This window comes from Eleutherodactylus coqui, chromosome 7 (genome assembly GCF_035609145.1).
Source record: "Eleutherodactylus coqui strain aEleCoq1 chromosome 7, aEleCoq1.hap1, whole genome shotgun sequence".
Lineage (NCBI taxonomy): Eukaryota > Metazoa > Chordata > Amphibia > Anura > Eleutherodactylidae > Eleutherodactylus > Eleutherodactylus coqui.
Window position 1 is genome coordinate 63,820,103 of NC_089843.1, and position 16,624 is coordinate 63,836,726.

Consider the following 16,624-nt stretch of genomic DNA (forward strand, 5'->3'; position numbering starts at 1 on the left):
GGATGTAGGGGGTAAAAGAGAGATCAGAATCAAATATGACTCCAAGGCAGCGGGCATGTTGTCTAGGAGTTATGTTGGCGCCACACACTGAGATGGAGATGTCAGGATGAGGTCGGTTAGTGGAGGGTGGAAATACCAGCAGGTCAGTTTTAGAGAGGTTTAGTTTTAGGTAGAGAGAGGACATAGTGTTAGAGACAGCGGACAGACAGTTAGTGATGTTTTGGAGTAAAGGTGCAGAGATGTCACGGGAAGAGGTATATAGCTGGGTGTCATCAGCATACAGGTGGTATTGGAGGCCAAATCTCCTGATGGTTTGTCCAATAGGGGCTGTGTAGATAGAGAAAAGAAGGGGGCCGAGGACAGAGCCCTGGGGGACCCCAACAGCAAGGGGAAGAGGAGGGGAGGTAGAGCCAGCAAAGGAGACGCTGAAAGAGCGGTCAGATAGGTAGGAGGAGAACCAGGAGAGGGCAGTATCCTTTAGGCCAATGGAGCGTAGCATACTGAGGAGGAGTTTGTGGTCAACCGTGTCAAATGCTGCGGAGAGGTCGAGGAGGATCAGTAGGGAGTAATCGTCCCTCGATTTGGCTGTCAGTAGGTCATTGGATACCCTTGTAAGGGCAGTTTCTGTCGAGTGTTGAGGTCGAAAGCCAGACTGTAGGGGGTCTAGGAGAGAGTGCTCTGATAGGTAGCTTACAAGGCGGGAGTAAACCAGCCGTTCTAGTAGTTTGGAGATGAAGGGGAGGTTTGAGATGGGTCGGTAGTTGGCAGCATCAGTCACGTCCAGAGTCGGCTTCTTTAGCAGTGGGGATATGATGGCGTGTTTGAAAGAAGAGGGAAAGATGCCAGAGGTCAGAGAGAAGTTGAATATAGTGGTGAGATGGGAGATGACCACTGGGGAGAGGGAACGGAGGAGGTGTGAGGGGAGGGGGTCGCTAGCGCAGGTGGTGGGGCGAGCAGAGAAGAGCAATTTGGAGACTTCTTCCTCTGTCGCTGGTCTGAGTACAGACAGTGAGCAGGAGCTAGATGCAGTGCTGACAAGACTAGGGTCAGGGCTAGTCTGGGATTGGGAAGTTATTTCCTGACGGATGTCGTCTATTTTCTTTTTGAAGTAAGCAGCCAGCTCTACAGCACTGAGATCCGTCACAGGGGGCTGCGGTTTAGGGCTGAGAAGGGAGTGAAGAGTATCAAAGAGCCGTTTAGGGTTGTGGGATAGTGAGGAGACTAGAGAGGTGAAATAGACTTGTTTGGCGCAGTAGAGGGCGAGGTTGTAGGTTCTGAGCATGAATTTGTAGTGGAGGAAGTCTGCGGACGTTTGCGATTTCCTCCACAGCCGTTCAGCACTTCTAGAGCACCGCCGGATGAAGCGCGTTTGAGGTGTGAGCCAGGGTTGCCGTGGTCTACATCGGATGGCTCGGGTCCTGGGGGGCGCCGCTTCATCCAGGGCATGTTTGAGAGCGGTGTTGTAGTGAGCGGCAGCCAGGTTGGGGCAGGTGAGGAGAGAGATGGGGGACAGAGAGGACTGTAGGGATTCAGCAAAGTTCTGGGTGTGAATGGCCTTAAGGTTCCTGTAGGTACTGTAGGTAGGTGGGTCTGGAGGGATGTTAGGGAGCGTGACAGAGAAAGAGAGGAGGTTATGATCCGAGAGCGGGAGAGGGGAGTTAGTGAAGTTGGCAGCAGAGCAGAGCCGGAGGAAGACCAGATAACAAACACTTTATTAGAGACCCTTGTATGGAAAACAGACGTGTGTCCCGGAGTGAAGCCTAAAATCAAGTGAGTAGGTTTTCTGTCGATCAGTTTCAGTGTGAATCCATATTAGAATCGGAAAATGCAGCGATCGGAAAGATTTCAAGTGAAGCCTAGTCATAAACTAACCAGGGGCCAGGATTTCACTGCAGTCCTTGTGGTGTTCCCACATGTAATGCTGTGGGGAATATACAGAGAATGGGGTGATCAGGGAAAAACCATGCTGTGGATGTAAAGAGCGAGTCGACAAAAAGGAGTCAGAGGAGGATGTCAAGAATCACTCAAGAATAGTCAAGAAATCTGCAGCTGAATCTAAATGCTTGTTTCTCCAACTATCCAGTCCGAACACACAACTAGACTTAACACAGAAGGGCTGTAACAGTTCAAGCACTATTGCTGTGAAAGGGCAGCAGTAAGACAAGGCTTCAGAGGGCAAAAGAGTGCAAAAACCAGATTACTGAACAGTGGAAAAACGTCTAGATTTCTGTTTTACCGTGCCAATGGGAGGGTCAGAACTTGGTGCAAGCCACATGAATCGATGAACCCTTCCTGTCGACTCATCGGAACCTCCATCTAACTTGTGGCAAATGGAAGCAGCTTCCTGTCCACATGGGCCAATATTCCTGCAGAACAATTCTACTACCTAGTATAATCTACAGCATGAAGGACTGCCGTCAAAAGGAGATTCAACACACGACCAGACGGGGGCTTCTAATAAAAGAAATTCAGTGTTTCTGTAGCTTCAAATTTGGAACAAGTGTGCTCATTTCTAGGTAGAAACTCAATGGCACAGATGAACATGGCAGGGGTGCCAGATTTACCATGGTGCCACTAACGGACAGGAAGTAGTCTGCTCCCTGCGCTTACCAACGTGATAATGAGCCTAGTCAGGAAGGCAATGTGTATACAGCCCAGGATGTGGAACGCTGATGGATTCCCGGGGCTGTAGATGCCCCCGCTGTAAACACAGTAATAACTATCCAGCTGACAGAAGCCTAAAGGCACTTTACATGGAGAAACTAGCGCTCAGAAAAGCCGCCGCAGCGTACAAGTGACAGGCCCTCATTTGTTCTTACACAGAGCGATGATTGTTTATTAGCCGCACGCCAGGATATCATTCATAGAGGGGATCTGGATGCAAATTTGTTTACCAACCCCAACGACTGTGACTTTACAGCAGATGACTTTTGATCAACCAGACGCTCTTCTTTTGGTGACGTAACGACCAGCGGCGTATCCCTCGGCACCACGTCAGCAGCCGTGTTTCCACTAAGTGGCCATTGTCCGAATTCGCTTCATCTAGCGGTTATTCGGCCGATAGTCACCCTGTGTAAAGCTAGTGATGGAAGATCTGGCCAGGAGCATTCTGCAGGACTACCTACCTAAATGCAAGCGGGAATTACCTACACAGTACTGCACAATGCGGCTGTAATCCCATTAATGCACTTCAGATCTGACCGCATAGAAGCACAATCAGCAGATCCGTCGTCCCGCCGTAAGGAAGTGTTGCCTGGTGCTGAGACTATGGAAGAATGAAGGAACCAAGCAGCACTTAACTTTCTGCAGGTTACGAACTTGATAAATGTACCGTTCACTAATAAGATCTCCCTTAAATCTTACTTATAATGGGTATAATCCCCAGAAAGAAGAAAAAGAGAGAGAGTGCAGACTTTTCCACCCAGCACGGAAAACTATAAATGAGTTTTACTTCTAGCAAATCAATAACGGTGATTTATAGCTTCATTATTACACAATATCTCAGGTCATTACCCTAAACTTCTATTACAAAGGAAATAGCAATACATTAGACATTTCATTTGTGGCTCTAATAGTCTGCATTACCAACGCTACAGACTCCTCAGGAGAAAGCTGGAGCAGAAACACAGGTTAACATCAGGGTAATGCTGGATATAAGGCTGGCACCCAACGAACAGGGCGCAGAGGGTACAAACCACAGAGAGGACGCGCCGTACTTGCACAAGAATAGGCAATTTTCTGTCGGGTGATACTTTCCTAATATGTGAGCACAGCTTAGTGACTGAGCTAGCCACGGCCCAAGAGATTTACTCTATTTTTTGCCAACATTTGGTGTGAATTATAGTGGCCATCTACACTAGCCCATAGCTGCTGTGGATTTTAGTTGGAGCCGAAGATTTGCCAAGTCTATAAAAAGATTTTATATATTTTTTTAAAGGGGTTGTACCAAGATTACAGGTTATCTGCTATCCACAGGATAAGAGGATAATTTGCTGATAGGTGGGGGTCTCGCCACAGGGACCTCTGCCAATTTTGGAAACGGAGTTCCCATGTCCCCCCTCTTCCTCATTGCAGACTTAATGCACCCCCCAACTCACCCTCCCGCAGTGAGGAGCATGAATGGAGCGCTGGTCATGCAAGAATGCACTTTGACTGGGGCTGCGGAGAATAGTTGAGCGGCAATCGCTCAGTATTTCCATAACTGCCATTGAAATGAATGGAGTGCCGTCCGCGCACGCTCAGCTAGCACGCCATTCATTCTGACATCACTGTGGGGGGAAAATGAACCCCTGCAGCGCCAGGCAAAGGGGGGCATGAGACAGTCATTCTTAAGATTGGAAGACGGGGGTTAATGTATAATCTTGGTACAACCACCTTAATAAGTCTTCCTTCAGGGGCTTCAGGATTTAGGCCTCTGACACACTCGCAGGGTTTTTTTATCAATGTGTCAGACGTGAAAAAACCGTCCACCACACGAACTTACAGACTGCATTAACGGTTGTTTCATGCAGACATGGAATGCATTTGCATGTCGATGAGTTGGCTGCCTGTATATTAGACACATGGGCAGGGGTCTATATGGTGTCCAAGGCTAGTTGTGCCCGAGCCTCTCAGGCGCAACTCAAACACACGGCAAGCGTTAAGTTGGCATACATTTTTATTCCTCCCTGTATTGTAAAGTGTAGTAAAGCAGCGTGTACAGCGTATTTCCACCGTTCAGGTCTTGCGCAGCTTCCAAAATGTGTTTGCAGATTTGTTTTACCACCCTAGTCACAAATAAAAATACTAATTAAGGAAACTAATAACCATACCTTCGTATTTCCTAGAAATTCTTTGTATTCTTTTAATAACTTCTGATTTCTAAATAAATCTAAAGAAACCGAGAAGAAAGAAACGTGAGTTCAGTAAGACGTATCACACAGAGCTACGAGATCACCCTAAACTCTGGGAACACCAACTTCTGTGGGTTCCAATCCCACTTTCCAGAACTCAATGGACCCTACTGAAGTTAGCAAGACACGATGGCAATGGCTGGTATGGGAGTGTAAATCAATCCATTATAAGCAGCAGTCATGCATCTGTGCACACCACGTCTGAGCCTTTGGTTAGAGACATAGATAGAAAGAGGACATTCCCTGATGTAAAGCACACCTCCAACACACAGTATGCCCCTATACATTCCCAAATATCATTCATTGGCCATGATGTTAAAAAGAACATTAGTCACGGTAACCGGTGACCAACTGCATAGATACGCGCAATCTGCAGCACTTTCCTATGTAGTTTTTTTTTTTTTTTTTAAAAAGGGATGCAGACACATACCGCTCTAATGGAGGCCAAAAGGACGCACTTCAGGTCTCTGTCGAATGACTTGAGTCCATTGGATACATTTGAAGGAGCTGATAAGCCAATAGGTCTTCGTGTCCTTTTACACGGCCTATTCTTGGACCGATGTAATGAGCATTGATCGACAAAGCATGACAATCGGCGCTCATTTACAGGTCTTTAACATGGCCCAAGAATCATTGGCATAGGGATGAATGATCGTTACCAAGTATGACCATTCTCATTGAGCCGGCTGTACACCTTCCCATTTACATGGGGATATGTACAACCGACCAGCAAACGGTTCTTATGCTTGCTAGAATGCAATAATGACCCGATGAACGACCCATTTGTCGGCTGATCCCTGTACCTTTTCACCCATTGACTGTGCCAACGAACACTTGTGCAGAATATAATACAGGTGCTCCCCGACTTGCGAACAGGTTCCGTTCCGGGAGCCCGTTCGCAAGTCCGTTTTGTTCGCAAGTCGAACAAATGGTAGTATGGAGGGGATCGCGGGTGGATCCCGCTCCATACAACGTCGGGAGCAGGCTGTTCTTACAGCGGGCACCCGGCGGCAGCAGTTCCGACGTGCCACGCCGCTTGTCAGAACTGTTAACACTTTAAATACCGCTCTGACAGCGGTATTTAAAGTGTTAACAGTTCTGATAAGCGGTGCGGCTCGTCAGAACTGCTGCCGCCGGGTGCCCACTGTAAGAAACAGCCTGCACCCGACGTTCAGGGGGCCCGTACAGCGTCCCACGATGAGATCGCAGGACGCTGTGTGGTTGCTAGGCAGCCGGGGACTCCTGAAAGGCCCCAGGGCTGCCTATGCAGAGTGCCTATCAAGCGCACGGCTTGCTAGGCGCTCTGCATAGACAGCCCTGGGGCCTTTCAGAAGGCCCCCGGCTGCCCAGCAACCGCGATGTGACCGGACAGGCTTCTATCAGGCTTGATAGAAGCCTGTCCGGTCCCTGCACAGTATGATGTAATGCCATAGCATTACATCATACTGTGCTGTACAGATAGTTCGTATCTAGCGAAATTCGTAACTCGAATGTTCGCAAGTCGGGGACTATCTGTATATAGAAGGCACATATTAGCCAAATGGACTTTTAAGGGGTTGAACAGCAAAAATAAAATGATGTTCAATAAAGCTCAGCATGCTGTACAAACCTAAAAAAGGCAAATTTACCTCACCGATCCTACATGGCTCCTGCTCCAACACTGCCCGCTCCCCTGACGCCTTCTACTTCTTGCTGCAGCGATGACGTCCCAATATAGGGACATGTGACCTCTGCAGCCAATCACTGCCAAACTGACCTGCTAGAGCCCTGTCCCGGGACGTGGTTCCCGCAGCTTGGCAGCAGACTAGGCAGCATTGGAACAGGTGTGGTGGACGTGCCTTTTCCATGTTTGCACACCATGTTGAACCGTATTCCACACCATTTTCCGCTGGACAACCCCTTAAGATGCCAGATCAGCTGTCTATTTTACCATCTTAGTGGCATCGAAGCTCATCCCAAACATTTTGTGGAGATCTACTGATGCAATTCTACCCGTATTCTGAAGAAAATACATTGACACATCCGACATATGCTGGAAATACAAAACGCCAAACTTTTCAGAAACGAATAGCAGTTTATAATACAAGGTCAATGTCATGTTTTAGGTGGCAATCCTCTAAGTCTGAGGGCCCGTTCACACAGGTATATTACCTGCCTGTATTATGGCCATCATTTTACCAACACATGATAGAATAAACCCCACAGATCTGCATTGGGGTATTCAGAGGAGCCATTTTTTTACCACATATCAACCAATCATGTGAAAATAAAATAAAAATTGCAGCATGTCCTATTTTGGTCCATCATCACAGACCAAGATCACCCATTACAGTGTATGGGATTGCGTAAAGACACGGCAAATACACAGTTGCCTGCGTATTCACCGCGTTTTTACGTTCATTGCCAGGAGAAAGTGAGACATTAAAAAAATAAATAAATAAATAAATTTAAATAGTGACATTAATTGGGCCTTCTTGCAGTTTTATTTTTTTTTTTGCGAGAGTTTAGAAAGAAATGAATAAGCGTGCAACATGCGTGTAAAAAAAGCATACGCAAGAAAAACACAATACATATGCAGAGAAAACGGTACAAGTTTCACACACCAAAATTGCACACGAGTGTATTTTCTGCCCATGTTTAGTCTACTTTTTAAGGGGTCAATACAGACCCATTAAATTACATTGATGCATTCAGACATTCATATATTACACACATTAAGAAAAAAATTCCACATGTCCTATTTAGGTCTGCATTTACACACCAAAAACCGCCCATGGAAGTCTATGGGAGTGTAAAAAACCCCGCAGTGAATACCTGAGCATTCACTGCACAGCTTATGTATGCTGCCGGGAGACTGGAAATAAAAAGCTGACAATTGGGCTTTCTTGACTTTTTTTTTTGCACATCCAATACGCTTATATACACACGCAGCATTTTCCACGGACCACAATTGCACATATGCCCGTGTGAATGAGCCCTAACCTTTTTGGATGTACATAACATGTTTCATAACTTCTCACCAGCTATAAAGTACAATTCGGGACCATAGAAGTAGATCTGTATCTCAACTTACTTTCTCTGTAGGCAATTTCCTCTTCTTTCCTTAACTTGCGTTCCCTGAAAATGGCTTCAGGGCTCCCCCAAACTTCCAAGGCTCTGTGGAAAGAATTACCTACAGTTATCTACTCCAATCATCACCAGTTACACATCATTTCCCCTCATCCTCTCCTGAAATGGAAATCATCTCAGCCTCGTTATCACGTATTCCTAGATGTACACAGTTTTGCTAATTGTAAATTAGAGAAGATTAGCTAGCTCTCATGCCTTTTAAATTCTTAGAACTTCCCGTTATGCCACTCCTCTGTTAATCCTCCTGGAAATGTATGAGGAAATTAAAGGGTCACTATGTACCTACCCTGTATGTGAGCGTGCAAGATAGATAGGATAGATAATATCTATCTAAATAATAGATTATCTAGTACTATCATGGTTAGTTATTCTTTTCTATCCAGCTAAAAATCCGGGCCCCTTTCTCCTCAGATGGTCATGTGATCTAAATTCTGACCAGCTCAGATCGACTTGGGGTTATGCCTTTAGTTTTCAGTCAACGTTTCAGTCTGTGTAACTGCCTAGAGAGGGATCCAGATCACAGTAAGGCCTCGTGTCCACATACGGGAGCCCGCAGTGGAATCTGACCCTGCCCGCGGCTGACAACCCTGCATACCCGTTTGGGTCTTACGCATGCCTGTCCGGGTCTTCTTTTTCCTGTAATGCGGATATGTGTGGAATTGCTGGCCAGTGCACATGCAAAGTACTTTTTTTTTTTTTCTAAACTCCTGCTTTCCAGCAGGATCCGCGGCCCGCCTGGATCGGGCAGCTTCCATTGACTTCAATTGAAATCAATGGAAGCCATCCGTGTGGGAACCTCACTGAAAAGTAGCATGCCTTAAAGGGGTTGTCCCGCGCCGAAACAGGTTTTTTGTTTTTTCAATAGCCCCCCCGTTCGGCGCGAGACAAACCCGATGCAGGGGTTTAAAAAAAAAAACGGATAGTACTTACCCGAATCCCCGCGCTCCGGTGACTTCTTAATTACCTTGCGAAGATGGCCGCCGGGATCTTCACCCTCGGTGGACCGCAGGTCTTCTGTGCGGTCCATTGCCGATTCCAGCCTCCTGGTTGGCTGGAATCGGCACACGTGACGGGGCGGAGCTATGAGGAGCAACTCTCCAGCACGAGCAGCCCCATTCAACACGGAGAAGACCGGACTGCGCAAGCGCGTCTAATCGGGCGATTAGACGCTGAAAATTAGACGGCACCATGGAGACGAGGACACTAGCAACGGAACAGGTAAGTGAATAACTTCTGTATGGCTCATAATTAATGCACAATGTATATTACAAAGTGCATTAATATGGCCATACAGAAGTGTATACCCCAACTTTGTTTCGCGGGACAACCCCTTTAATTCATGTGCGGACGCCCATGTATCCCTATGAGCAGCTTGACCCGCACAGATTCCGCAAATCAGATCTGCCCGTGGACATTGGGCCTTACTAATGATTATCACACAGATTCTGTCCCAGTTAGAGAAGAGCACAGCTCACCCCTCCTGACTGCTTACATATGGGCTGTAGCTTATTCAGGTGAATATAAAAAGGTAATGATAATTAAAACTATCCACCCAGCATTTGTAAAGCAGCAAAAAAAAAGTCTCACCTCGTCTTATCCACTTCAGCTTGCAGCATATATTTCACATGTAGGAGTATACTCACATACTTCATTAACCACTCGATCCGGTGGCATTTATACGTAATGCAGAATCAAACAGGTGGGAACTTGAAGTGCCGTGAATAAAAACTCCTTTTATTGTAATCCGTGAATATAAAAATCACAGGTCCAGAGGACTAGTTTCAGCTAAACTAGTCCTCTGGACCTGTGATTTTTATATGCACAGATTACAATAAAAGGAGTTTTTATTCACGGCACTTCAAGTTCCCACCTGTTTGATTATCCACCCAGCAGGCAGAAATGGTATAGCTTCTAGTTAATGCTTTGCTGATGCATCATGGGATTGATGTGAAAGCAAGATGTTCACCATCAAGATAGTGCCTGATGAGCATCAGACAGAGAGGTTGCTCTGCATGGAAGTGGCTGAAATATACAGAGACCACCTCCAGATTGTGAAAGGCAATCAGGTAAGGGGGGGGGGGTCTGGGATGAAAAAAAGTATATATTTTTTTTAAATTTGCTTTACTGAAGTATAAACATCATACACGGTACATGAAAATTGTAACTAGTCCAATCTGTATAAAAGTAGGACACGCTGACAAGGTATGAAGAGCGAATAGTCATTTCTCAGCCTGCAAAGCGGTCGTGCCAGAGGAGGCAGAACATAAAACGCAACCAACAGTGAGCAGAGCAAAACCATTCTCAATAGAACAAAAACCCAAGAGAACACGGGTCCCGTCTCAAGACATAGCAGTCAGGGGGAAGACCTAGAGAGCACGGACATAAATGAGGGAAGGGACTGTGGACGATATTGAGTAAGAGGAGGGTTGCAGCTGGCGAAGTAAAGGCGATTCCAATACCTCTTAAAAGGCATTGCCTGGTAATGTTGGTGTCAGTGCTTTCCACTGTAATGAAGCAGAAGGTGTCACATAAGATATTTTGTAAGTTATCAAATGGGAGTATAGCATGGAAATGAGGCCTCAAGGACCTTGGGACCGTAATATGCTGATTGGATAATGTGATATACAAAGTCTGGACGATGAGAACTGTGCAATTAATGGATGTCTAACTTGCAGGTACTTAAAGTGGGCACAGAGTAATTCATACTTGGCTTTCAGCTGGTCAAAAGAGAGTAACGTATTAACCCTTTGCAATCCAATTTTGGATTCAGGGTTTCCTAGGGGTTTTTCTCTTTCTGCCATTATACAATGGCACCATCTGCTGGCTAGACCCAGTACTGCGGTATGTAACATGCTGGAGAGGCCCCCCAACAACAGAGCAGCCAGTAATCTACAGTAAGAATACCCTGCTGGACGTCTTTCGACATCGGAGCTGTACAGCCTTCAACCAGAATGTCTTCCGATGTCAGACAGTGGATTGGAAAGTGTTAAGTATATGCAAGTCTCCCAAGACTGAACTATTCTCATATATGGGCATCTTGTAGGGAATATAATTCAAGAAGGCCACAGTTACACCAAAAAGGGCATATCAGCCACTATGTCAGCAAATTTACTGATTGACATAGATTGCTTCCAAACTTGAGAGGCCAGTCTATATACATGAAGCTGTCTACCCGGCAAGAATGAAGGAACCTCCAAAATGGGCCACAGGTTAGGGATTCCCAAGAAATGTGCCAGGAGTGCATGTGAGTTCAGGGAAGGATCATCTCTAAGCCAATAACTCAGGTGAATGAGTTGACTTGCAACATAATACAGAAACAAGTCTAGGAGTGCCCATTTTGGCCTCTGACGGGTGGAGGTGTGTAATTTAGGGCGAGAGCTACCCTACAAGAAGGAAGTCATAAGGAAGTTCATTGACTGAGAAAAAGAATGGCATGGAACCAGCACTTAAATATGATGTAAAGCAGACATTCAGGTAGTACTATCCTTCTGATTACATTTATACGACCAGCAGCTGATTTAAGAGGTAAAAACTCCATATCTTAAATTTGGACTTAAATGGTCTATTAAGGGGTATACATTAAGCTCTAAGGAGCACCTAAAGTGATTGGAAATATGGACTGCCAAGTACTTGAACATATTGGTGATTTGCAGACCACAAAGTGAATCGGTAATGGATAGGGGATTGTCTTAGGAAAGGTGCTTAATGGCCAAGTTTACCCAATTAATATGAGGCCCAGAGAATTTACCAAAATGTATTTATAAGGTGTACTGCGTAAGGGAGAGATACCATAGGGTTTGAGAAGAACATGTAGTGCCACGTAGTCCCACAAATCTCCTACAGTTATAGCTTCAATTAGGGGGCTTTCCCAAAGCATAACAGCCAGTGATTCAATGGCTAATGCATACAGAGGGGTCAGGGACATTCTTGCCTCAAACGGCTATGCAGCAGGAAATGGGGAGGGCAAGAGCCATGAATGGAGGAGACTGCTGCCAGGGGAAATTTGCAGAGTAGGGAGACCCATTTAACCCCTTAATGACATGGCCTATTTTGGCGTTGAGGACCAAGCGATTTTTTGGTATTTTTCCATCTCCATTTTTCAAAAGCCATAACTTTTTTATTTTTCCGTGGACGCGGCCGTGTAAGGGCTTGTTTTTTGCGTGGCGATCTGTAGTTTTTATCGGTGCCACTTTTGGGTATATAGACAATATCGTAAATTTTTTATTTTTATTTTTTAATGATAACAGGGAGAGAAAACGCATCAATTCTGCCATAGATTTTTTTTTTTTTTTACAGCGTTAATCATGCAGCATAAATGAAGCACTAAATTTTTTCTGCGGGTCGGTACGGTTACAACGATACCAAAATTGTTATATTTTTTTTAGGTTTTTACACTTTTTTGCAATAAAACCCCCTTTTTTTGGAAATCTTTTTTTTTTCTCTATAGCTGCATTCAAAGTCCTGTAACTTTTTTATTTTTCTGTGTACGGAGCTCTATAAGGGCTTATTTTTTGCGAGACGAGCTGTAGTTTTTATTGGTACCATTTTGGGAAATGTACGGCTTTTTTGATCACTTTTATTGCATTTTTTGTGAGGCAAAATGCTAAAAATTAGCATTTTGCCTCTGTTTTTTAGCGTTTTTTTTTACGCTTTTTGTCGTACAAAATAAAAAGCGTGTTCAACTTTTTGTACACGTCGTTACGGACGCGTCAATACCCAATATGTGGGGTTTTAGTTTTTTTTTTTTACATTTTTCTTTTTTTTCACTTTTCTTTTCTTTTTTTTTATACTATTTGAGTCCCTCTGAGGGACTTACATCACTGTGCCTATGATCGCTGTCATAAGGCATGGCAGAGCTACTGCTCTGCCATGCCTTATCGCTTGTACAGCGATTATAGGCACAGGCAATACAGGACGCCAGTGTCTGGCGTCCTGTTGCCATGGTGACAGGCCGGGCTCTCGCGATAACATCGCGAGTTCCGGCCGGAGACACACAGGGATCGCGATCCCTCTGTGAACTCTTTCCCTGCCGCGATCTACTTAGATCGCGGCAGGGAAGGGGTTAACAGCGGCGGGCGCATCTCCGATGTCCCCCCGCTGTTGGAGCGGGACGCCGGCTGTGACTGACAGCCGGCTCCCGCTGCGGGATAGCGCGGGATCACATGTGATCCCGTGCTATCTCCAGGACGTACCAGGTACGTCATGTTGCGGGAAGTACCAGGCTGCCATGACGTACCAGGTACGTCCAGGAGCGGGAAGGAGTTAATAAAAAAGTGTTGCAAAAACGAAATTTTGGTAAAACATGGAGCAAGGAGGGCCATTCAATAGAATCAAATGCCAGAATTGTGTTTGTTTTTTTGTGGGATAACTATTGTGATATTTTAATGTGAGGTTTTTTTTTTAATAGTTTACATTTTTATGGGAAAATGGAAAAAAGAGGCTTTATTGAACTTTCAAAAGTTTGTTTTTTTAACAGTAAAGAAATGAAAAATATCATTTTATTTTACACTTTTATCTAGTCCCTACAGGAGACTGAATTTAATCGTTTGAACTATATACAGCAATGCTTCAGTATTGCAGTGCATGATGTTTTTTTTTTACATGCTATGAGCTCTGCCATGGGTAGGGCTCGATAGGCATCTATGCATGACAGCTCCAGGGTGCGATACCAGCCCATCACTTCCGACCAATGGGTGCTGATGCGGCACAGGCAGGGCTCTCCCACTATCTGTTTAGATGTACTGTCAGCTTTGACCGTGACATCTAGGCAGTTAACTGCCGCGATCAGGGCTAACTGATCGCAGCAGTTCCCAGTGGCTGTAAGCTGTCAAAAACAGCTGATAGCCAAAAGGTATAAAGTGGACTCTTCTTACAAGAAACCTGTTGCATTTAAATCATGCCAACCGTACGGAGCCAGATGCAGTACTGGGGTTAGTGTGATACACTTTGCTTCACAAGTCATCCTGAATGGAGTAATAAACCTCTTGTTTCTGGGATATGTGCCATTATTCTCAACCATGTCGTCATAATTTCAGAGGAGGGCTGTTTGGTTGCTTTTCCTTCTCCATCTCCAACCTGTTTATCCTGCCTCATTTCATAACACTTAGAATTAGCAGATACAGAGTGGCTAGTAAAACAAAAAAAAAAACAAAAACCCACAAAGTTGATTAAAGCCGTGTTGTTTTACGATGTACTTACTTTGCTTCTACATCTGATCTTAGGAACACAGTAAATGATTCAGTGTCGTCATGTGGACTTCTTCGTCTAATCTTTCGCAGTGTCTCCAGGTCACTGATGTAATAAAGGAAGAAATAATGGGGTTAATGCGGATAAACTGGATTTTTCACGGATGGAACATAATTAAAAATCGAGGCTAATCTGATCTTTACGGCCCATGTCTTAACACAGGTTTTTATTCTCTTTCTGTACAGTCCCGGCACCGGCTCATCTGAAATATCACATTTTTATTGCTGCCTCGCTCAAGAGTAAATCTTCCAGCTTATTTATTTCCTGTTGCTAATAAAGCATCAATATATCTCTGTACAGAGAATATCACTCACATCAGTCTTCATCCCTTCATTTCCCTATTTTGAACACACACTTGAAAAGTTTTTGAAAACTCCTGTACACTTTAAGAGCAGCCAAGTCTTCATTAGCTGCTGCTGTTTGAGCTCTGACAATTCAGTTTTCCATGTAGGATTTGCTATTTTTCTGCTGGCCTGCTGTTTGCAGTTCACTTACAGATGTGTGTGTGGGGGGGGTCCTATAATCCATTTTGCCAGTATTTTACTGGCTGGGACTCTCTCCCCCACACATACCTTGTATAGCCCTATTGCAATCAGCTGCAAGGCAGCATCAGAATGCCTGCCCCTCTGTGGCAGGTAGTAACTAGCCGTGTCCCCGTGTCCCTGTTACTAGAGAAGCCAAATGCCTAACAGGCGGTGGACTGCAAAGCTGCTGGAAGGGAGATCGCTAAAATGTGATTTTCAGTGGTGAAACAATGTTTAATGCAAGTATATTACAAGATAGATGATACACACAGGCTATTAGATAAGCAGAAGTCCTAGGAAACATTAGTGTCCATTTAAGTTTTTTTCAGAAAACACCAACTAACCTATCAATATTTTTTTTGTTCTTTTAAGGTCGCTTTCACCTAGGCGACAAAAATCGCGCAATTTTGCTGCGATGTGATAGCACGAGAAAATGCATGTATGTGAAGCCCATGCTTTCCAATGGGTTCCTTCACATTAGTGACGTTTTCTCTGAAGCTAGCTTGCGGGGAAAAAACAAATGGCGGCATGCTCTATACTGTTGCGATGTTTTGTAGCCCATGTTTCCTTATGGAGCCTTCGTTTTTGTCACAACGCACAAAATCAATGCAGCGCTGGATGAACCAATCAGAGCCATCACTTCATGGAGGCGGGATTTCTGAATCCAGCAACCAGGAAGTAATCTTCTGTGGATGAAAAAGGACTGCAGGATGTTCGGCGGAGCTCGGGAGGACCTGGACTGAGTCTGTTAGGCAATTATTCCCTTTTTGTTCTTTGGAGTGTAGCTAGGGCTTAGTTTTGGAGTAGGGCTAAACAGTCTTGCGAAAAAATATCTTGCGGATAGCAGTGATGCAAGATTTTTCACAAAAAATTCATTGCTGACATTACAAAGTCACGAGGACAAAGCTGCGATATTTCCACAATTTTGTAGCGGTGATATCGCTGTCGCCCGTGTGAAAGAGGCCTAGGTGTGAGGGGAGAGCGGAGTACCCAAAGGAAACTCCTACAACATGGGGAGAGCATTCAAACTCTACGAATATTGTGTCCGTGGTTCGAACTGACAGCAACAATTCTAGTGCTGCAAGAGAGCAGTGCTACTACCTGAGCCACTGGGATTTAAGGTCCTTTTACACGCAAAGAACCTTTCAAATGGCTGAAAGATTTGGCGATGTATTTGCATAAATGGTTAATGGCTTTAATGGCCATTAACATTTTAGGCCTCATGCACACGGGCACGTACGATTCCGCTGCTGAATCCCGCAGCGGAATTCATCCGTGCCCACAGACATGGGCAATAAAAGACAGGTCTTGCCTCTCTGGATCCAGCGCCGGTCTCCTCTGTCCCGGCCGAATCTTCTTTCTACAGCACAGTACACAGTGTAATTATTATGTATGCAAAGCAAAACACAAGGAGTACATTGTGTATCATGCAGTCTTTTGAAAGATGAGTGAAATGCATTCAAATGGAATGTATTTTCTCAGTCTTTCAGCTGCTGAATGATGGATTTTATGCGGAGCTAAAATCCATTGTTCAAATGAAAGGCGCACAATGCCCACCTTAACATGTAACGATGATCGCTCATTTTCGGTCGTTTGGACGAATTTTGAGCTATGATCGAGGTGTGTAAAAGGGTCTTTAGAATAGTCAAGTGTTATGCAAATAATGGTAGCACCATGCTTAGGAACTATTTTTAGGCTCTACTCACATCATTTTTCATTCCATCGGAGGTATACGGATGGGGTATCCTCCATAGTGTATCTTTAATGAAAAGCCTTTTTTTTTTTTTTTTTTTTACTGCACACTTTTTGAAAAGTGCTGGCTGTATGGGTCTC

General features: G+C 44.9%; 1 protein-coding gene across 2 annotated transcripts in view; it reads right to left on the reverse strand.

The window, feature by feature from the left end:
- SLC30A9 (solute carrier family 30 member 9) overlaps positions 1 to 16,624 on the reverse strand; it is a 123,845-nt gene that overhangs the window by 54,695 nt on the left and 52,526 nt on the right. For both annotated transcript variants that reach the window (XM_066573140.1, XM_066573139.1), the window contains exons 5-7: positions 14,220 to 14,312; positions 7,966 to 8,048; positions 4,812 to 4,870 (exon numbers count right to left, since the gene is read on the reverse strand). In XM_066573140.1, the coding sequence (XP_066429237.1) occupies positions 4,812 to 4,870; positions 7,966 to 8,048; positions 14,220 to 14,312 (235 nt within the window). The remainder of the gene's footprint in view (positions 1 to 4,811; positions 4,871 to 7,965; positions 8,049 to 14,219; positions 14,313 to 16,624) is intronic.